At 41.1% G+C, this 23670-nt stretch overlaps 1 protein-coding gene across 1 annotated transcript; it reads right to left on the bottom strand.

Moving 5' to 3' along the window:
* Positions 1–1261: 1261 nt before the first annotated feature.
* On the bottom strand, positions 1262–22798 carry klhl20 (kelch-like family member 20). The gene is made up of 14 exons (XM_040039533.1): positions 22667–22798; positions 20340–20403; positions 17294–17551; positions 17063–17171; positions 16445–16651; positions 8700–8858; positions 8424–8518; positions 8191–8306; positions 7846–8029; positions 7599–7742; positions 7344–7477; positions 5918–6126; positions 5658–5764; positions 1262–5234 (listed from the first exon to the last, which is right to left on the bottom strand). Exons 2-14 carry the CDS (start codon positions 20360–20362, stop codon positions 5150–5152), a joined length of 1830 nt encoding a protein of 609 aa, XP_039895467.1. The 5' UTR covers positions 20363–20403; positions 22667–22798; the 3' UTR covers positions 1262–5149.
* Between the last annotated feature and the right edge of the window lie 872 nt (positions 22799–23670).

Here is a 23670-nt window from a genome sequence, read left to right as displayed (position 1 = left end):
CCTAGATATTTGTTTAAAATGTGCGTTGAAGGACTTATCCTGCTCAAAAATGACTCCAGATTAAGTATCTGGTTAGATAATATATTCTAAGATTTTTAGGGCCAAGTACAGTAACATCAGTTTTATCTGGATTTAGAAGCAGAAAGCTAGGGGTCTTTGGAGGTTGGAAGACATTCCTGCAGTTTAACTAATTGGTGTGTGTTATCTGGCTTCATGGACAGATAGAGCTGGGTGTCATCTGCATAGCAGTGTAAATGTATGCTATGTCTTCTAATGATACTGCCTGAAGGAAGCATGTATAATGCAAACAGAATTGGTCCTAGCACTGAACCCTGTGGAACTACCTGTGTGTAAAGAGGACTCTCCATTTACATGAATAAATTGGAGTCTATTAGATAGATTACTACAACCCAGTGCAGCGCAGTACCTGTAATACCTACTGCATGCTCTAATAAGATATTTTGGTCAACATTTGTAACCTTCACTAAAGCTGTTTCTGTGCTGTGATGAGCTCTGAAACCTGACTGAAACTCTTCAAATAAACCATTCCTCTGCAGATGATCAGTTAGCTGTTTGACAACTACTCTTTCAAGGAGTTTTGATATGAAAGGAAGGTTAGAGATTGGCCTATAATTAGCTAAGACTGCTGGGTCTAGAGATGGCTTTTTGAGTAACGGCTTAACTACTGCTAGCTTGAAGGCCTGTGGTACATAGCCGATTATTAGAGATAAGTTGATCATACATTTGGACAGATTTCTAGAAACAGTTTTAAATTCTCCCTAATGTCGCCTGCTCTGGCCCCTGGAAGACAACTACCTGTGTTTGGTGGCATAGCTTTGCATGTCTCAGAATAGAATCGCTAATTAGATTGATTGCCGGGCGGTGTCGCTGAGAGGGGAGAACGAATTAGACACATGAACTGGTTGGTGTACCAGGCTTCTGTTTAAACTACATTTCCTCCTCACTGTCACCCAGCCATCCGGTTTCCCCAGCTGCTCGGGACAGTCTGCAGGGGGACAGCTATATAGGGGGGCCTACGCTACCTTTGGGTCCACAGGCTACAGGGACCTGGCTATTTTGAGGGTGCAAAGCAGAGCCTCCAGTTCAGTGATCCTGGCCTCCAGAGCTGCAAACAGGCTACATTGAAGTATCATTATTGCTAAAGGAGGCTGAGGGGTAATTAAACTTACTTAAAAAACTTAGACTTGTATTACTTTTAACAGAAAAAAAAAGAAAAGAAAAGAATAAGACAGAGAAACTCTTCCGGGAAAAAGTTTAATCGTTGTCATAGTGAACATGGTGAGCTAAGACAGCTCGCTGATACACAAAAACAAACATCTGCAATTACAACCACATTTTGGGTGAGGCTTCTCAAAAGGCTACCGACTGAAGGCTGGCTGACAATTATAATACAATGCATCATTAGTAGAACACATGACAGAAATACCACTCAGTCTGGGAACCATATTTCTCTTGCTTTGGTCTAAAATCTTTTCCAAAAATGAGGTTTGGTCTGCCTTGTGTACTTTTAATTCCATCAATAACTGCTCCGTTAAAAGGTTGAAAATCACAGTTGTTTATAAATCAAGGACTTAACACTCACAAGCATGCTGTCACATAGCTGAAAAATTGGGTGGTTTAAATAATAAACATGCTTCTTACAACAAAATTATGACAACCAAAGTAATAAGATGCATGGACTCTTAAACTGAGTGGCATTTCCTTGTAATTCTGTGGCAGTTGAAAATAGCAAAATGTTTTTGGAAGAGTCTTCAAGAAGCAGGCAAACAGTTTCTATTCAGCAACTGCGTATGTGTCACAATTCTTCAACATCAAAAAAAAACAAAGAAAAGAATGAAATGGTCAACGATTCATCTTTTCAAGTGAGCATTTCTGAAGCATAAACATTCATTTTGTTTTAAAGTGGAGCTCTGCAAAGAGTAACTACACAAACAGACAGCAGTTCTGCCTCTTGAAATCCTCCCCTGTGCTAGCAGAGAACATAATCCAAAAACTACCCAAAAAAAATGTAAATAAAAAAAAAAAACACCAACATTCAGGTTGTGACTCACTCTGCTATGACATTTTAGTTTATAAAAAAAAAAAAAAGAAAGAAAGAAAAGAGAAGGAAAAAAGGATGTATCAGATTCTATAGTTTAAAGTGCAGAGCTGCTGTAATGAGCTGCATGTGACACATGTAGTGTTGCATGTGGGAAAAGAAAACTGCTTCTGCACAGCATCAAGGCAGCGATGCCTGAAATGTATGATTCCCCAGCTGACCTGTGATTCTTTTTTTCCATCCCAATGTCTGGAAACACCTTTATAAAATATAATTAAGAAACAAACAAAAGAAAAGATAAAATCTAAAATACATTACCAATCACAGTGCAATAAATTCGGAGAAGATTCATTCAAAACTAAATTTCACCATCTATTTAAACTGTGAGAGATCAGTTGTACAACCATGTACCACTCATCTGTATCACCCTTTTCTGTATAAGTGCTGCATTATGAGCGTCCACCAGCAGGCGGTGCTGTTACACTGTATGATGACAGAACAAAAGCAAGGATGTGGGAACTGAAAGCGGAACAAAAATGGACCTATGGCTCTGTAAACAAATATATATTGTCACACTACTACGCACGTAGCAATTACTTTATAGTTAACAGTTCTATTCATGTGGTCCATCCTGTTTTACTGCATTTTTAAAAAGGCTATTCACACAACAGGGCTCCCTCTGAAGTTTTGAAACAGAGACTGCAAAGAAGGTAACAGAACTCCAATTTTTTTCTCCTCCACTTCCATGAGAGATGCCTGATTTCTGTGATTAGGGACAGTATGGCCACAGAACCAGAGTCCTTTCTGATTTTGAATTAATTACAAAATCATTATGAGAGTCTGCGAGGTGCAGCATAAGTTGTGGTAAAGCTGTCACACAGAGAATCAGTTGGATGGCTTACAAACAGGTCCATCTGTAAGCTATCCAATGTTTGTAATATTTCAATATGATGCTGATTTCTTTTTCAAATGAACTAATTTTATTTTATTTTATTTTTTTTAAATTGCACTGGCTATGGCTAAAAAGAACAGATTTCTCTGTGAGCTTTACTGTAATGACACGCAGACACGCCAATCAGCTGTGTCCACATTTGATCAGTGGCCTCAGTGTCCAGTACAGTCAAGCAACCCTGTTTGCTGTGCATCAGAGAGCGCTCCAACATCATTCTGTGTGTGCAATTCAAAATGCTCTTCAATTCTTTCTTTCTACACTGCACAATGAACAAAATCAAGGAAACTTCCTGAAATTGTATGCATGTTCTTAAACCTTAAATAAATTCAAACAAGATGGAATTCTTGGCAAAAGACTCTTAGTGCCGGCAGTGTGATGAAGCATCATCGAGTGTTCCCAAGTAATTTTTTTTTTTTTCCATGTAGACATTAACGGCTGCCTGTGAATATGGTGAAGTATTTTATGGTTGTTTTTCTCTCCTGGGGGGTGGGGGGGGTGGTTATAACTTTATTCTTAAAAATCAATCAGAGAACACAGTGCCATCTGTGATTGAATTTCTAGTACGCAACATCTTTACTCATATTTCGAATGTTCAACCATTGCTAATCAGCTAGCCTTGGCTATTCCTATTTCTGGTTTTCCTACTTCCTGGTCAAATAGACTGCATGGACAAAAGTATTGGGCCACACTTTTTAAACGTTGAATTCAGCCATTTCCAGTTCTAGTGCTGCAGTTGTAAAAATCAAGCATCTAGCCATGCAGTCTGACTTCACAAACATTTCCTAAAGAGCTTATTGAATTTAAGCATGACACTGCAATAAGCCAGTTTAATGTTTCTTCCCTCCCAGATATTCCACAATCAACTGCAAGTCGTCTTATTCCAAACTGGAAGCATTTAGGAACTGCAGCCTCAGAGTGTTAGACCACATCAAGCTACAGAGTGAGGTCACCAGGTGCTGAGGTACATGGTGTGTTACCAACACTCGGCACAAAAATTGTGCGCCAGGAGATCATAGCATAGGTCTCTATGGCTGAGCAGCTCCTACAGGTATTATGGTAGGTGACCCAGTAGTTTGGTCCATAGCTGTGCAGCTGTTCTAGTCTTTGATGCCAGGCAACTTCCAAAAAACAAGCTCATCCAAATATACCATCTTGGACAGCACGAGTTCTTGTTCTACTCCGGACAACTGTCACAAGCTCGACTCGACTCTAACCAGAAAATACAGTCCAAGATGGAGAGCCTTTTTGGGAAAAACAGAAGAAGTTCCTTTCGTGGCACAAATCTAATCATTTGAAGTGCTGAAGTAACATTCGAGGTTGATTTTTGATGTCTCGGTCCACTTGGGGTGAATTACATTCTTCTAAATAAAACAAATAAAATCTTTAAAGACCTCAATCAACAAAAACAGCTACAGTACCAAAATATGGTTTTCCTCTGTGTGTCCATGGTACACATGCAGATGCCTTCAGAAGGAAGCTGCCAGACTGTTACTGATTAATGCTACACATGAGGCCCAGAGGAAAGCTGTACGGTTCAAAGCCTATGCCAAACGGAATGAGGGAGTTTCAGCTCTTACAGTCAGTATGCAATGTTGTATCACCAGGAAATCTCACAATGAAGAGAAAGTATGTTTGCCCACTGGGTGTCTGTTCTTTAAACTTACTGAAGGCGGTGGGTGGTCAGCAGCAGCAGTTTAGGGGGGGCTGCCATATAAAGCAAAAGGAAGGTGAGCAAGGCTTTCGGCTGCTGTTAAACTTCTTCAGAGGACACTCACTGCCAGCAGCTTTCTTGACCAAAGGTAAGCACCAGTTTAAATCCAGACCACAACGCTTGGAAAATAACTTTGAAAAGGTTCGTCCTCTCTGAACTAGAAGCTTAATGGTACTTGGTAGACTTCCGCTCTCAGTGCACTTCATGGCGACCGTGGTCAGTCAGTTAATGACTTTGATTTGAGGGTTGGGGGTGAAGTAAAGTTCAAAAGTTTGTCCTTCTATTGTCGTCTCATCTCCCCGTCCTCCTCATGGTTCTCACATGTCCACCTGGTTCACAATGTCTCTTTTGGAGGCACAAGAGTCAGCCAGAAGAAGCGCCAGCTGATGAGAAGTGTGTGTGTGGAAGAAGAGGGGCGGTGGTGGCATTACCAAATATGGGATTCACAGTGAGTCATTTTAATGACGCCCACTCCTCCACCTAACCGGCGGTAGTTCATTCCTCCGTACAACCTAGAAAGAGGAGACAAGTCAAAGAATGTCAACAGTGCAAACACAGGGCTGCACAATTAATCCAAATGTAATCTCCATCACCATTTTTGCTTCCCACAATTATATAATCACATTTGAGCAATATTTAAAATTCTTGCTCTGCCATTGAAAACACAAAGAAAAAGCCACTCAAGTACTCCCTAAAACTCAGCCCCTGTCCACATGTCTGCATGTACTAATCACAGCTGTTCACTGCGTCATGCAGCTTGAAGTTTCCTGCAGGAGTCTGTGTGGCTGCAACCAGAGTTAAGATTAGCATTTGTGTTCAGTGTCACAGCTATGAATTATTTAACACATGTAGACGCAGATCGCATAGCTAAGTGTTTGACAGCTGTACTTGATGTATAGTAACTAAAGAACTGATCCTACTAGAATACCATTTACCTCCATGTGTTGGCGTCAGGGTCATAGACTTCTATAGTTTTCAGATACGTCGTGCCATCAAAGCCTCCAACTGCCATCAGTTGACCATTAACCACTGCTAAGCCCACCTACAGACACACATAGTTACTCCAATGCCTCATACAACATATGGTATCATTTAAGGTGTGCATTAAAATACATAAACATCCATCATGACTCTCCAACACACACACACACACACACACACACACACACACACACACACACACACACACACTCACCCCACTCCGTCTGGACGTCATTGCCACTACAGGAGACCATTGATTGGTCCTGGGGTTGTATCGCTCTGCGCTGCTTAGCTCTGTGGTGTCGTCTCTACCTCCCACAGAGTAAATCATGTCCTGATAGACCGCACAGCCAAGGTGCTTTCTTCTGGTTCCCATGGGGGACACTGTGTGCCAGCGGTTCTCTTGAGGGTTGTAGCGCTCCACTGAAGAGGAAAGAATGAGGTGATTAAAAAACAGGAGAAAATGACAGAAATATGTAGACAGATTTCAATCATTGGTTCAACTAAGAACATCGTTCAAATGTGGTTATCAATGGGAAACAAGAAACACCACTTACACACAGTTTGGTTTGCTTTACCATTAACTTTAACCACTAAGAGTAAGTGTAACTCCTTAGCTATTGGTCATTAAAGATAATCATCATCATCAAGCCTCTGTAATTGTATTCAAGCCCCAAATTGCAACCCCTAAACTGCTCCCTGTTGGTCAAACTTAACTGAAAAAGTTTCAGTTTTTATTACACTGCTTTTAGACATAAGTTACTGCATTTTGTGAGATAAAGTATCAGTTTTTACATACAAATATAATTCAACAAATTCTTTTAATCTAAGCATTTTAAAATGTTGCATTTTTTTTAATCCTCAGCTTTTCAACTAAAATCTGTCTAGTTATGTTTAGTAATTATAGTAGTCAAAATGTGACACTGTACACTGGAAATTGTTATAGCGATTCAACTAAAGAAAAAAAAAAAAAAGACTTAAGACATTTGACACCCATCCAAACTGAGGCATGTTTGTCATTTGTATTAGTTTCTGTGTATTTTTGACATTTAAAATATTTATTTTTAGGCCTTTTTGACACTATAGAGGACGGGAACAGAGAGCAGTGAATGACACACAGGAAATGTCCAGAGCCAGACTAGAACCCAGGCCCCTGCAGCAGTCTTTATCTAAATGTGGCTCGCCTGCTCTGTGAGCTGTTCTGGCAGCAATACTTCAGACATAAAGACTTGAACAACCTCCAGGGAGAAAACTGAAGGCAATTCTGAAGTGCCAAAAACTGCAGTTCCCGAAGTGGCCATTTGAGCCTTTTCCAAACATTTGTCCATCAATGACTGTTAAAATGTTAAAATAAAGTGCATAAAAACAAAGAAGTTGTTTACACTCCTATGGATTTCCCCCCTTTTAAACATTACAGCGATCATTTTTGTGCTGCCATATGGGGCTGCATCTGCTTGCTGTTTGGTATAGACAATCTATGCTCTCATTTGGTGAGTGAAATGCCACTATTTGAGATTAGTCTATTACTTGGCACCAATTAGCAGGTACCGGATAACCAAATCTTGCTAAGGTTAGCAGATGACTTAGTATTTCTCCATCTTTTTTATACAGTCCATGCTTACACATGATTCAGTGCACACCTGTGTTTAATGGAGATGTCCCATCAGATCCTCCTACAGCATATAGAAATCCTCCCAGTACAGCCACAGCTACACCCAGTCGCCTGGTGCTCATGGATGCGACACGAGTCCATTTGTTCTCCTTGGGATCATACCTGAACACAGCCAGGTTGGCCATTTAATTCCAAAGAATCATTTTTGCATTAAACTAACTTTTATCTAGTAGCCACCAATGGAACTGGAAACCCAAATAGTATAGTACAGGAAATCTGCTACCTTTCAACTATGTTGAGACAGGAAACTCCATCCTGCCCTCCCACTGCATACAGATATCCTCCAAGTACAGCGACGCCAACACTGGTGCGACAAGTACTGGTGGGGGCCACATCGCTGCTCCACTGGTTGGTTTTAGGATCGTATCTAAAGTGGAGGTAATCACGTAAGTAGAATAAGACACACACACAAACAGACTGTTGGAAAGCTGTGAATATCTACAGTGAAAGCCTCAGGGACTGCCGCTGACCTCTCCACAGAGTTGAGATATGACGAGCCATCGTGACCTCCCACTGCATACAATAGATCATCCAGGACACTGACACCAACTCCACATCGCCGCTTACTCATTGAAGCTACCATCCGCCACTCATTAGTCTGCGGATCATAGCGCTCCACACTGGAAATAGCGTCACCGCTGCACCAACCTCCAACTGCAAGAGAAAGAAAGAAAGAAAGAAGAAAAAGTAAAAAATAAAAATCAGGCTTTTCCTACAAAATACCAACAGTCGACTGGTAAGGACTTAAAATAAAAACAAATAAAAATGCAATATTAGGAAATCATGGTTTTAATTTCTGTGCCTAAGATACTGACCTGCAAAAAGGACCTCTCCACATCGGATGGGTTTCCTGGGTCGGGTTCTGGGACCCTGCATTAGCGGTCTCTCCTGTGGTAGCAGCAGGTAATTCTTGGCCTCATCCACCAAGTCTCTGTAACATTAACCCCAAAGTAAACAGTTTCATATTAACCACAATAGCATCAATTTCCTCGATTATATGTGCACAAGCAGGATTTTTACCACTACTCCCCTTACAAACAGCACTCACCTGCACTCCTCGTCACTCTTGATGAGTGGATCTGAACCCACTGTGCCCACGAGGAACTTGGGGCTGAGGAGTGGCAGGCGGACATGCTGTAGGACCTGCAGAGCAAATACAACTAAAGAAGTCAAGCTTGAAACATTAGTCAGAATAGAACAACTAACTAGAAATGTAGTTCAAACTATCAGAAAAACACTCAAACTAAACTAACAAGGAAAAATGGACTAAGAGAATTAAACCAAAAGGAGATGTTGAATGTACTGCAGGCTTCTAGCGACAAACCTGGGGTAGCTGAGGTCTTCGCTCCTGGATGCTGTATTTCACCCAGGCCATCACGGCATTGAAAACCTGCTCCTCACTCCGCACATTCAACTCATCACTGGAGATTATGTCAATGAGCTGGTTGGCAGGCAGGAGCATGAACTCCTCACTTTCCATTACCTACAAAAATGAAGTGCAACAGACAGTCAAAGAGAGCACTGTTCATTAAAGGTCTCAGCACATCAGTCAGCAAATCAATTTTCATTACCATCAACGTCAAATAAATTGTATTCACACTTTTTAAAGCAAGTCACCTTTCTCACAAAAGCATGATGTGAAATCTCATTTCTACACTAACAAAAGCAAAACCTGTCACGGGGAATAATCTCGCTCTGTCTTTTCTTCTCTCTGTTCTTTGTTTTCCAAAGACAAATTGGCTTTTAGCTGATGACATTAAAAATAACTGAGGTGAGGTGACTGAATAGCTCTCATCAGTTCATTTCACAATATTTTAGTTGGGCTAGCATCCTGACTTTCTCCACTTAAGATCATTGCCCTGTTGATGCCTGCATTGCCATTGCTCTGTAAAAATGTGTTGGCACAACTTTGAAATCATTGTGTGAACATGGACTGGAAGGAATCTGGGCCTTGAGGTAGCAAAGTGCAATTTTTAACATAATGGCTTACAGTACTGAAAACAGAAAATTCACTTTAAGAGAGAAGTCTTAAAGGAGACCTACAGCACTGCTGTAACACTTTCTCAAAGTGTTACTGTGGACTACGGTAATGCCACCTAGAGTAAGTATATGGTTAGACACCACGTTTGGAAGATTTTTTTTTTTTTTTTTTTTTTTTTTACAAATGGGAAAGAGTACAATAACCTCAGTGTCTGAATTTAGCAGGAAATTAAAGGTCGTTCTTTATCTTTAAGACATCCTACATCCTGTTTTTGTTTCTAATGTCTCTGTAAAGCACTTTGAATCACCTTGTTGTTGAATTGTGCTATACAAATAAACTTGCCTTGCCTTACAGTTTAATTAGTTTGTGTATTCTAGTTTCATGGATAGATAAAGCTGGGTATCGTTGCATAGCAATGAAAATGCAGGCTATAACTTACAATAATATTGCGTATAGAAATGGCCCTAGCACAGAACCCTTTTGTGTGTGAACAAGACTCCCTATTTATTAAGATAAGATTCAAACCACTGTAGTAAAACATTGTGGTCAACAGTACCAAATACTGCACTGCGGTCTAGCAGCACAGAGAATAAGAGTAAGATCATCTGTAACCCTCACTAGTACTGTGATGAGATCTGAAACCCGACTGAAATTCCTCTGCAGATGAAAGAATAGCTGTAAAACAGATAACTGATAAAGATTTATTTAAAAAAAAAAAAAAAAAAAAAAAAGGACGGGGAAAAGATTGGTCTATAATTAGCCAAGACAGCTGGATCAAGTAAAGGATGATGACACAGCTGTTCAAATATGTCTCTAGAAGGGACAATACTTTGTGTACAATGCCTTCTGAGAGAAAGGTTTATGATCAGGGATTTGGTAATTAGGTTAAATGACAGCTGTTTAAAGCCACGATTTTCAAAGGACGGTAAGGTCTTGCATCATGCGTGCTTTGCACCGTGCGGGTATATTTGTGGTGTTCGTTGCCTTTGTGGAAACATGGTATTGACAGTTTGCAGTGCATGCTATTCAGCTTCTTTTTCAGACTTTCAAATTCAATTTTATTTATATAGCACCAAATCACAACACCGGTTGCCTGAAGGCTCTTGTGCCCTGTGATATGTTGGCCCTTTAAACAGCCGAAATATCTTCACCATCTTTTTCAGTATTTTCCTTGTCTTTGAAGCCTTGGGCTAATTCCACTGGCGCTTCAGTTTCTGTTTTATAGTTTCATCTTTTATCTGCTCACACTCCTTACGCACTGGTATGTATAGCTTCAGTATCCAAAACAGTAGCACATGTGCTTCCGCTAGCCACTTCCCTACACTGTATTTGTTAAACTAACTTGAGATGGCTGTAACTGTGTTCCAACCACATGACTGATCTGGCTGGCTGGCTATAATATACATACACATACATGTATGTATGCATGTATGCATGTATGTGTATATGTATATATATATATATATATATATATATATATATATATATATATATATATATATATTCAAATTTTATAGCAACCATGTCTCATATGAAGGTTATGTTGTGATAATCTTCTCTACAGGGAGTGCAGAATTATTAGGCAAGTTGTATTTTTGAGGAATAATTTTATTATTGAACAACAACCATGTTCTCAATGAACCCAAAAAAAACTCATTAATATCAAAGCTGAATGTTTTTGGGAGTAGTTTTTAGTTTGTTTTTAGTTTTAGCTATTTTAGGGGGATATCTGTGTGTGCAGGTGACTATTACTGTGCATAATTATTAGGCAACTTAACAAAAAACAAATATATACCCATTTCAATTATTTATTTTTACCAGTGAAACCAATATAACATCTCCACATTCACAAATATACATTTCTGACATTCAAAAACAAAACAAAAACAAATCAGCGACCAATATAGCCACCTTTCTTTGCAAGGACACTCAAAAGCCTGCCATCCATGGATTCTGTCAGTGTTTTGATCTGTTCACCATCAACATTGCGTGCAGCAGCAACCACAGCCTCCCAGACACTGTTCAGAGAGGTGTACTGTTTTCCCTCCTTGTAAATCTCACATTTGATGATGGACCACAGGTTCTCAATGGGGTTCAGATCAGGTGAACAAGGCGGCCATGTCATTAGTTTTTCTTCTTTTATACCCTTTCTTGCCAGCCACGCTGTGGAGTACTTGGACGCGTGTGATGGAGCATTGTCCTGCATGAAAATCATGTTTTTCTTGAAGGATGCAGACTTCTTCCTGTACCACTGCTTGAAGAAGGTGTCTTCCAGAAACTGGCAGTAGGACTGGGAGTTGAGCTTGACTCCATCCTCAACCCGAAAAGGCCCCACAAGCTCATCTTTGATGATACCAGCCCAAACCAGTACTCCACCTCCACCATGCTGGCGTCTGAGTCGGACTGGAGCTCTCTGCCCTTTACCAATCCAGCCACGGGCCCATCCATCTGGCCCATCAAGACTCACTCTCATTTCATCAGTCCATAAAACCTTAGAAAACTCAGTCTTGAGATATTTCTTGGCCCAGTCTTGACGTTTCAGCTTGTGTGTCTTGTTCAGTGGTGGTCGTCATTCAGCCTTTCTTACCTTGGCCATGTCTCTGAGTATTGCACACCTTGTGCTTTTGGGCACTCCAGTGATGTTGCAGCTCTGAAATATGGCCAAACTGGTGGCAAGTGGCATCTTGGCAGCTGCACGCTTGACTTTTCTCAGTTCATGGGCAGTTATTTTGCGCCTTGGTTTTTCCACACGCTTCTTGCGACCCTGTTGACTATTTTGAATGAAACGCTTGATTGTTCGATGATCACGCTTCAGAAGCTTTGCAATTTTGAGACTGCTGCATCCCTCTGCAAGATATCTCACTATTTTTGACTTTTCTGAGCCTGTCAAGTCCTTCTTTTGACCCATTTTGCCAAAGGAAAGGACGTTGCCTATAATTATGCACACCTGATATAGGGTGTTGATGTCATTAGACCACACCCCTTCTCATTACAGAGATGCACATCACCTAATATGCTTAATTGGTAGTAGGCTTTCGAGCCTATACAGCTTGGAGTAAGACAACATGCATGAAGAGGATGATGTGGACAAAATACTCATTTGCCTAATAATTCTGCACTCCCTGTAATCTTCTTTTCTTGACATTCACTCCATCATACATGCATGTGTGGTTTCAAACAAATGAAGGGGAAGGAATTACGGAAATGCCAAACTATAAAAATGAATTTTCAGCATTCGCTTAAAAGAAAAACTAGAACCTCAGTTTTACCAAAACTGAGAGAGGAAATTAGAATACATCCAATTAGTAACGGCAGAGAAATGTTCCTTGAGGCAGGAGAGGCTGTTGAGGTTGTTGGGCTTGACAGAAAAATATAACTGTGTTTCATCTGCAAAGCAGTGGTAAGAGATTCCATTAAAACCATTAACTAGGTGACCCAGGGGTAACATATAAAAATAAATAAATAAACAGAATTGGTCCAAGGCTTGAAGCCTAGGCACTCCACAAACGAGCGGTGCAGATTAGAGCATACATTGATTAATATGAATTCTAAAATATCTGTTTGATAAGTATGAGAGAAAAAAAAAAAAACAAAAAAACCACACTATTTAAGAGCAGTACTGGTGATCCCAACCCAGCTTCATAGTATGCTAATAAGTAGCATTATCAACAGTATCAAAGGCTGCAGATAAGTCAAGCAGGACATAAATGGATTGCTCACCTTTATCCGAGTGCATAAGGACATCATTAATAATTTTCAATAACGCTGTTTCAGTGCTGTGTCTGTAACCTGATTGGAATTTATAGAAAATATTATTTACTCTAAAATCCGAATGAGTTGACGACCAACAACTTTCCTAAGGATTTTGAAAAGAAACAGATTGGAAATTGGCCTATAAGTATTTAAATCAGTGGGCTCTAAGGAGGTTTGTTTTTTAGTAGAGGGACGACGCTGGCTGGAATCCAGCCAGATGAAAAGGACCGACTGACAGGCAGGGTGAAGTGCACAAGTGTGAGACTATATTCAAAATATCTGTTGAAGAGATTATTTGAGAGAGACTTGGAATATAGAGAGCAGTCTTTTTCCGTCTCTGTTCAGCCTTTCTTCATTCTCTTCTTTGGTGAATCTGACTTTTAACAGTGCGACATGATGCTGAATCGAAGAGCATATATTATTAAACCAGTTAACTAAGTCACTGATATCTGAAAAAATAGTTTTTGATGCAGTTACATCTGGGTTGCACATCACCAGCTGTTAGTATCTGCACCTTCACAGCCTGTTTGTACTTGACAGTGTGTTTTTTGCCTGAAGTGGAGAAAGTGATGCTTTCACCTTTAGCAGGAACAGATTTCTATTTTATGTACTGTGATTTGTTGGTTTAAAGTCTGAAGCTTTGAAGTAGCTCCAACTGTCGTCTTTACCTGCATTTGTCTTCTTGTTGTGCGCACCACAGAACGTAAATGTATGGCCTTACTATACCAACAACACCATGATATGGCACTTTTAGATCATTTCCTCAAACCAAGATGGCGCCGCGTATGGATGCCCTGGTGCTTCAGTGCGTTACTTTTGTTTTGCTTTTGTGCATTTCTTCTGTGTTTGGGCACTCCTCTGGATACTCTTACACCAGAGAAGAGCTCCTTAACTACAGGACTACAACGCCTGTGGATTTATTTCCAATATTTGTCGCATCTGCGGCAGATTTACTGCTGACTCTGACCAGGAAAGCGAGACGCCGAAAGAGAGGGAAGCGAGCCGGCGCACTCGTGCGTTTGAGGAGACGCGGACTGCGTACTGCTCTTCCTGGGATCTTCCTTTCTAATGTACGCTCACTCGGGAATAAGATTGAAGAACTGGCCCTGATGAGAAGCATGAACAGAGACTTTGCCTCCTCCTGTGTCTTATGTTTTACGGAGTCGTGGCTCAGTGAGAACATCCCAGACTGCGCGCTCAAGCTGGAGGGCTTCCATCTGCTGCGCGCGGACCGGCAGGCCGCTCTCTCCGGTAAGTCCAAAGGTGGAGGTGTCTGCTTCTACATCAATAGTGGCTGGTGCACAGATGTGACAGTGATTGCTCAGCACTGCTCTTCCTCTCTCACCTTCAAACTGTTCACCTACAACACCCCCCTCCTCACCCCACACAAAAGAGGATTTCACACCACCTCCTCCCACCACAACTCTTCATATTCATGAAGCAGATGTGAGGAAGCAGTTTAAGAACCTGAATGCTCGGAAAGCTCCCGGCCCAGACGGCGTGTCTCCTGCCACCCTCAGACACTGTGCAAACGAGCTGGCCCCAGTGTTTTCTGGCATTTTCAACTCCTCACTGCAGGCATGTCATGTGCCTGCCTGCTTCAAGTCCTCTACCATAATCCCTGTCCCCAAGAAACCTAGGATCACTGGACTAAATGACTACAGACCCGTGGCTCTGACATCTGTGGTCATGAAGTCATTTGAGCGCCTAGTTCTCTCCCATCTCAAGACCCTCACGGCCCCCCTCCTGGACCCCCTGCAGTTTGCATACAGAGCCAACAGGTCTGTAGACGACGCCATCAACATGGCCCTACACTTCATCCTGCAGCATCTGGACTCCCCAGGAACCTACGCCAGGATCCTGTTTGTGGACTTCAGCTCTGCCTTCAACACCATCCTTCCAGACCATCTCTGAGGCAAGCTTTCCCAGATGAATGTGCCTGATCCCATCTGCCGGTGGATCACTGACTTCCTGACGGACAGGAAGCAGCATGTGAGGCTGGGAAAGAATGTCTCGGACTCCCGTACCATCAGCACCGGCTCCCCTCAGGGCTGTGTTCTTTCTCCTCTGCTCTTCTCCCTGTACACCAACTGCTGCACCTCCACCCACCAGTCTGTCAAGCTAATCAAGTTTGCAGATGACACCACCGTTATTGGGCTCATCTCGGACGGGGATGAGTCTGCCTACAGGAGGGAGGTTGAACGTCTGGTGTCCTGGTGCAGCCACAACAACCTGGTGCTGAATGCCCAGAAGACAGTGGAGATTATTGTGGACTTCAGGAAGCACACAGCCCCACTCCCCCCCATCATCCTGACTGACACCCCCATCACCTCTGTGGACTCATTCCGCTTCCTGGGTACCACCATCACCCAGGACCTGAAGTGGGAGCCCACCATCACCTCCGTCATTAAGAAAGCCCAGCAGAGGATGTACTTCCTGAGGCAGCTGAAGAAATTCAACCTGCCAACACGGACGATGATGCAGTTCTACACTGCAATCATCGAGTCCATCCTCACCTCCTCCATCACTGTGTGGTACGCTGGAGCCACTATCAGGGACAAACAGAGACTGCAGCGTGTTGTGCGCTCTGCTGAGAAGGTGATTGGCTGCAGACTCCCATCTTTGCAGGACCTGTACACCTCCAGGACATTGCGGCGTGCAGCTCGGATCTCAGCTGACCCTTCTCACCCTGGACACAGTCTGTTTGACCTGCTACCCTCAGGCAGGAGGCTCCGGTCCATTCGCACCAGAACCTCTCGCCATAAGAACAGTTTCTTCCCCTCTGCTGTTGAACACATGAACAATAACCGTATGACTGTCCCCGCCACTAACACATGACCCTACGCTGTGTCACTGCATCATTCCATGTTTGGCACTGATCACCACCTGCACTCATGTATATATCTTTCTACGTAGCACTCTTAATTCTTATTCTCATGTATATATCTCATGTATATCTCATGCACATATCTTTCTACGTAGCACTTTTAATTCTTATTCCTACTTTTATTTTTTTCATGTCTATTTAAGTGCTATTTATGACACTATGTTTGCACTGAAGCACCGCAGCAATTTCCTAATGTTGTAAACCTGCTCAACATTTGGCAATAAACCCCTTTCTGATTCTGATTCTGATTTACAAATGTAAACCATTTTTATAACAGACGCATTTGGCACGACAGAAAGAAATCTTTATATCCTAAATGTATACTAATGTATGTATACTAAATGTAAATTTTGCACATTCAATCTAAAGCAACATGTAGAATCATTGTAACACGTAGCACTATACAGCGATTATAAACGACCGTGAACAGTTGTATGTGGGTTCTTACCTCCTGAAAATTGTGCTGGGTGAACTTATCTGCAATGCGGAGCAGCTCGCGGCAGGAGTGTGTGTCAGCAAAGGCCCTGATGCCCAGGCAGTTAGATGGATCCAGCTGCCTCTTAAGGAACTCGCAGCACGCCTCCTGGATCTCAGCAAGCTGGAGGAGGCAGGCTGCAGGGAGCAGCGTCTGGACATTCCCTTCCTCTACAGTCACCTGAAAGGGTGCAGATCAGGACATCAGATACACTGAGTTTTTTAGCTTTAGCAACTGATTGATCACAATGTGTGGTCTCCACAGCTCCTCCGTTTTTACGCATTCAAACTGTGGCTCCATGTCAGTCTCCTCACATCTTTTAAGAAAGTTCTGCTATAGTCAAGGTTATAGCCAAGAAACATGTTTTTCATTTTAATCATAGACCTTACTGTACTCTGCAGGAAATAAAGCCGCTTGCAAAGGTTTTGCTCTCCTGATTCGTACTTTTTGAAAACTTTGCCATAGACTTGTTTGGACCGGTTTTTTACATTCAATATGCAGTTTCATCAGTTTGTCTTTTTTTTTTTTTTTTTTTTTAAAAAACTTAATGTGCACCTGCGGTTAATTCTAATAGCATGCTACCATCCCTACCTGTGATGTATAAGCAAAGTCAATCAGCAGCTCCATGGCTCTCTCATCAATGTCACGAATAACTACTTCCGTCTGCCTGCTCTCTGCCAGCTCTCCAGTAAACATGGCCCTGAAGAAGAACGGGAAAAAGAAAGATGACATCATTTTTTGTGTCACAGCAATCACTGGAGCCCAGGAATTTAGCTGTAAATAAACTAGCCTGATGTGGGATCACACAGTGTCTCCTCATACCTGAAATAGGGGCTGCAGGCAGAGAGGATCACACGGTGCGCGTAGATCTTCTTGGCACCCACCACCAGCACCACGTCACAGAGCTCCCGGTGTTTTCTCAGCAGGTTGATCACCTCCAGGGTCTGCCTCGGGTGTTTGTCTGAGACGTAGGGCATGCGTGCAGGCTGGGGGACCCCTTCAGGGAGCTTGTTGGGGTCCCCCAGAGTACAGCGGCTGGTGATGTCCATTCCAGTGGCGTCCTGACGTGCGCTGGTGGCCCTGACATTAGCACATATCAATATACTCTTAGTTACATTAAATTAATTTCAATTAGAATAAGCTAGCCAAGAACCCACAGTGATGGTAATGCTGAGAGAATGCTGACCCCAGCCAGGCAGTCGGACCACGAACTTTAACAGGTAACAAAAGTGATGAGCAGTCAGGCTGCACCTTCCATTTCTACCACTCATGTTTCTAAAGTACAATCACTGTGGTGATCACTCTAAAGTCTCTTTGTGCTCATTTTCATCTTTGCATTGTATTAATATCTAAATCCTTCTTTAGTTATGCTGCAATAGGCTTAAGGCGCCATGGGTGGCTTTGCTCACAATGAAAAGGAGCAGAATAGGTCAAAACATGAAGCCAAGACTTTGTTGAGTGGTTTTGGGGTTTTTTTTGCAAAGTTATTTGCACAAACGAAACTCCTCCCCCTTTGTGTCTGTGTGTCTCTGAGCTTCTGTGCAGGATTATCAATAAAATACCGGTAAAAAGTGGCTAGATCCTAGCCGCCGCAGTTCTGACAGAGGTTTCTTCCTGTTATAAGGGCATTTTTCTCTTCCCACTGTTGACTCGCTCGCTCGCTCATAGGGGGTCGTCTGGTTGTTGGGGTTTTCTCTGTGTTATTGTAGGCTCTTTACCTTACAATATAAAACGCCTTGAGGCGACTGTTGTTGTGATTTCATGCTATATAAATAAAATTGAATTGAACTGAATACAGTGTCAGTCTATGGCCATCAGCTGAACCTAATATAGCAAGGTCAGTACCGTGCATGTGCCTCAGCCAGTGTAAACTTATCCACACCGGTCGGTTGACTTGGTGTACCCCTGCATCTTTTTAAATCCCAGGATGACTTTGGGTTTGGGATTTACTTCAGCTCATGTTCCCAGTACTGGCCAAGAATTCCTAACACCTGAACGCATCCTCTTCACTTTGTGTCCTTACCATTACAGATGGGAGAAATGACATCATTGCACATACATGACCTTTGTTAAAGACGTTTTGTGGATTGTATTTAATACATAATGTAACGTTTCAAATCTTAGTCAATAAAAAAATAAAAATAAAAAAAAATCAGCAAATAAATATCCTTTGAGTGACATATTTTCACATAATAATGTGAAAATAAAATGCAATGTAATCCAGGGCAACTCAGCAACAAGACAAAACAGCTGTGATATTTTTAAAAAAGGAACTTCATCTAGCCAGCATTCACAGGAACTGTTGGCCTGAGAATACGTTACTGAAGAGAAAAGGTCATGATACACTGAGCCTCTAATGCTTTCACTCAAAACATTCTGACCTTTCATTATGTCATTTGAATTGCCCTAACAGTAACAGTAGTAAAAGTACAAAATTAAAAAGCTTAAGTAGGTGTAACGTTTTAAAGACTGGAGTCAAAGTAGTGGGGTAAATGAGGAGACATAAATGCTGCACCTATAGAGATTTTAATTTAAATTTAAACTGCTCCAGACTCTTATCAGAGACATTCGGGAAATTTTTTCTACTCCTGTAATTGGATCATGTCAGAGTAGGCGCCATTCCTACACGATTAGCTTTGGCTCTGGCGACACCCCACCGATCTGATGTTCAAACCTTATGTTTATAAGTGGCAGCCAATCAGATCAAAGTGTCTTAAAATGTGGGTGGTCTTTAGAGGGCTAAAATAGCTCATTTCAGACAGAATATGAACTGAGGGGCCACAACAAGGTAGTATAAGATAAATAAGCATCATTTTGAACAATGACTCATACAAAAGTACTCCAGTAGCCAAAGATTACAATTATGGACCTGAAAATTGACCTAACGAGTATCCTTTAAAGCTGCTGGTTGCACAACACCGGCAACTTTTAACTATAAAGCATAAAACGATAATTAGATACTGTCTTAGTGTTAACGTCTTAAATTAGGTCCTACCTACCCAATTACACAATGCTATTTTAGTTTTATATGACAAATGTAGAATTATGCTGTTTCATTTCACATTAATGACACTAAAACTGCCTTTACAATTAAACTTCCGGAAAATCGGGTCAGGATATTTTCTTTCCTCAGACAGAACAGAGAAAAGAGTTCACCTCAGTCACATTTCCAATATTCTGTGTGGTTTCTGCTTGGACTGCACGAGTTCATGGCTGCAACACATGCATGAAACAGCTCATGTTTATAATCTGGATGGGACCTCAGCCCTTATACACTATTATGTCACATTATACAAAAATGCTAATGTTGATCATTCTTCCCCCACCCAAAAGAGAAAAAAAAAAAAAAAAAAACCTAATGTCCATCCCGTTTCACCTGTAACATGCACAACAGACTCCATGAACACAGTTTTTCATTTTGCATAGTGGCTCTGGTGTTTCCCCTTACTGTGAAAAGTTTATTTTTAGCCAGTCTTGTTTCACAGACTCCTGCTCTGCATCGTGACACCACCTATCTTCTCCAGTGGGCCATCAAACCTAAATTTAAAAGCCCAACAAAGCAGCAGAGCTAAGGTCAGTACCACCAAGTGCTATAGAGAGTTCTGGGTAGAACTTCTATTGAACTATTTGATCCCGTAAAGCAGGGATTTTTCTGCCTTTTAAGCTTATGTGGTGACATAACAAGGTGTCAATGAGCAATGGAGGATCTTTAACTCTCACACTGAAGGAATTTGATTGAGGATTTCCGTGACTATCACATCTGATATAATACTGCCGCTAAAAAGAAAATTGGTAAACGGTAACCAAAGAATCTGGAATTAACAGCCACATATTTTTGCCATTCTTCCCAGAAAACTACCACACTTACCTGCGCATTGGCTTTGCATCCATGCACTGAAGAACAATGTTTGGTCCTATACTTTCAAGTTAACCTGTGAAGAAAAACAACACAAATCAGCATTTCCTGCAGTTAGTCTGACCCCCACAAATATAAGATAAAAACTAGTATTTTTTTTTTTTTATATCTGATTTATGATTCCTGCTTGCTGATGGGAAAAAATTACAACCTCTTGTGACAGCAGAATAATCATTTTTCCTGTAATTTACTCCACACCACAATCCTACCTACCAAATTGACCACTTCTGTCAGCAAGACTGAGACCAAACAATCTACTGCTATCAAATTATGATCCTGCAATAAAACCTACCTTTGTATGCGTTTTGCTGACACTATGTGTGTGCAGCCTTCTCTCTGTAAATGTTCAGGAACTGGTGACTCACAATGTCTTTCCGCTTCCTTCACATCTCACTCCACTATAACAAATTCTTATAGCCTTCTTCCATTCCATCAATTATTTCCTATCAAACACTTATCATCATATCAACCTCTGCTGCCAGTCTTAATTTAAGTTTTTTTCCCCACATCCAATAACTTTTTTGATACTCACTAAAGCATGGCTCTCTATAGGCAATCATAGTCCTCTTTTCCTCTTACCTGAGGCACACCTACACCAACCCTGGCTGGTGGGGATTGCTGTCATTTTTCTTTTTAATTTAATGCATTCCCATTTTACTGCGTAGTATAACTTCATTCGAACATCTTGGCTTTACCAGAAAACTCTGAAGACCCTGGAATGATTTCAATATTTTACAGTCCACCTAGGCCACACAATGTTTTACCCAAGAAGTTATCATATTTTACTCCAAATTATGATCAAATTCTTATCCTCAGTGATTTTAACATTATCAAAATTATGTTCTAACTGGTCAACCATCAATGACCATTCTAAATTTCCCTATATGAATGAATCCATCCAAGCATTCATTCATTTTCTTCTGCTTATCCATTTCATAAAAATCACACACTTGATTCTAAAAATAAAATATCAATAGTGTAAATAAAAATAAATATCTCAGCACTGCCAGCAGCTCTCTGTCTCACGAGTGGCACAGAATGCTAAGCTGGCTTCCACCAACTGTTGAGTTAACAGACTGCTATCTATCTCCAAACATCATACTACAAGTAGCTCTCACTGTTTCAAACTTCAAACACACTGCTACCATTGCAGTGAGACGGAAAGAGACAGCAGTAAATGCTTAAGCCTACTGTAATTAGTGAAGATCAGTGGAAAGAAATGAGCTGAACAGCTGAAGTTAAATATCAAGATTTTTATGTATGTAAATAACAGTTAACTAAAAAAGTAAGCTAATTCATTACATAGTTTAACGGTTGCACCTTTTGTCTAAAAGAAAACCTCTTAAAAAGATAAAATAAAAACCCCCACACAACAACAAAACAACAACTGGCCTTACTTCCAGTTGATGCCACTCATTCAAAACCTGGAGTCCCTCCTTCACACACACACACACACACACACACACACTCTTTTTTTCCTTCTCGTTTTTGTCATATGGTTACACTGAGGTGTCAAGTGTTTCAGCCAGCTGCTGCTGCACTAGATTAAATTAACCTATCCAGAGAGAAGTCAGAAAACAAGACCCCAAAATGGAAAGCGCTGTGTGGGTTCATCCAGACAGTAGCGGGCTTAGAAGGCTCATTTTAACGTAAGCTTTATTTCAAAAATATCCCCAATATTACTCCATCGGTCTACATTAACACAAGGCAGCTCTCTAGGAGTTATTTATTTTTAGCTCTTCGACATGTAGCTTAGCTAAGACACGCTAATTGTTGGCTGATAGCTGCATTAGCAGTTACCAGACTAGTTGGCGATTAATGATTTCCAGTGCTGTGGTAAGAGTTATGTTAGTATGTGACTTAGCCAAAGAGGAGATAAAAGGAGAAGTAACGTCTTCCGAGGCTAAATGCGTTCCAAAAAACTGAAAATCGGGACTAGCTTCTTAACGCTACTTAACTTCCCGAGGATATGTGGGAAAGCTAGTGCTACAGCTAGCAATGAGATAGGAATTCCCTTCACAATACAAACGTTAAAACAACCTAATACAAGCAGAGACAACAAATTTAAACTATAAACGACATTCAAGAATAATCCAAAGCGTTTAGACTATTTCTGGTCGTCAGAGATGCTGTTTTAGCATCAGCCCACAAGCCACGGATTGAATATTATAAACTGTAGTGCTAACATTAATTAAATCAGTAGTGAGCGGTATATACCGATACCATAAGCAATGACAACTACGTAGGAAAAAAGCAAGAGTGTACGAAACGGGTTTTACCTTAGAGTTCCATCCCAACCACAGACATTAGTCAGCCAGGCTCTTAATGTTTACAATTTTAAGCCGTCGGTTGTTTAACTCCGCAGCTTTTCTTCCTCGGTAATATGCGCATGCCGAATGTCAAGCGCCACTTCCTGATAATTTGATTTCAAAATAAAAGTAGGGGACTATGTCATCGCACGTAAAGATAAATAATAAAAAATAAAATGTACCTGAAGTACTGTGCAAAAGTCTAGTGTAAGGATCTAAGAAGTAGTTTGTAGTATTCCAACGAGCTTGAAAGTCGACATTTTGTTTGAGCATCTTTTTTCTACAACAAAGCCTGTCCAAGTCCAACAGGACAATGCCAGTGCTGATCGTGCTGATCGATGTAGCAGTTCCGAATGACAGCAACATCAGAAAGAAGGAACACGAGAAGCTGGAGAAAGACCAAGGGCTCAGAGAAGAGCTCGAGAGGATGTGGAGGGTGAAGGTAAGTCGAACGCAGATCCACTGAGCTCTCAACACAGACAGCATTGTCAGAAGAAAAGTTGATCAAATAAATTAAAAAATTTGTATTGTTCGATACATATGCGTACCGAACCGAAAGCACTGTATCGAACGGTTCAATATCGATACGAGTATCGTTGCACCGCTAATATATATGTATGTGTGTGTAGTCCATTAAGGGGTTTTTGAATATCCCTGGTATATCAGTTGCAGCAGTTAGCTGCTTTACAACACAGACCCTTTATATAGTTTCATATTCGTTCTTCTTTATAAAAGTGCATACTCCCAAAGAACACCACGGTATAAAAACAACTTTGTTCCAACAGCCATCACTCAAATTATCAAATCATAGTTTCTATATCCTACAAGAGTGCAGTGTGGACTTTTGATTGGCTTTCTGTATATTTGTGGTATTGGATATGTGCATGGATATGTATACACTCACTCAGTGTGTAGTTCAAACAAATTCTATTAGAATCTAGCGTTCATTTATTAAACACATTTACTGTATTACT

This window comes from Simochromis diagramma, unplaced genomic scaffold (genome assembly GCF_900408965.1).
Source record: "Simochromis diagramma unplaced genomic scaffold, fSimDia1.1 OVJJ01000337.1, whole genome shotgun sequence".
NCBI lineage: Eukaryota > Metazoa > Chordata > Actinopteri > Cichliformes > Cichlidae > Simochromis > Simochromis diagramma.
Note: the sequence above shows the minus strand (reverse complement) of the source record. Positions and strands in the feature narration are given on the sequence as shown.

Coding starts and splice junctions, on each gene's coding strand:
- klhl20 (XM_040039533.1), bottom strand. CDS start 20,362: ATGGATGCAAAGCCAATGCGCAG. Junction 8,030..8,190: donor TGGAGAGGTCCTTTTTGCAG/GTCAGTATCTTA, acceptor TTTCTCTTGCAG/TTGGAGGTTGGTGCAGCGGT. Junction 7,478..7,598: donor TGTCTCAACATAGTTGAAAG/GTAGCAGATTTC, acceptor GGCTGTGTTCAG/GTATGATCCCAAGGAGAACA.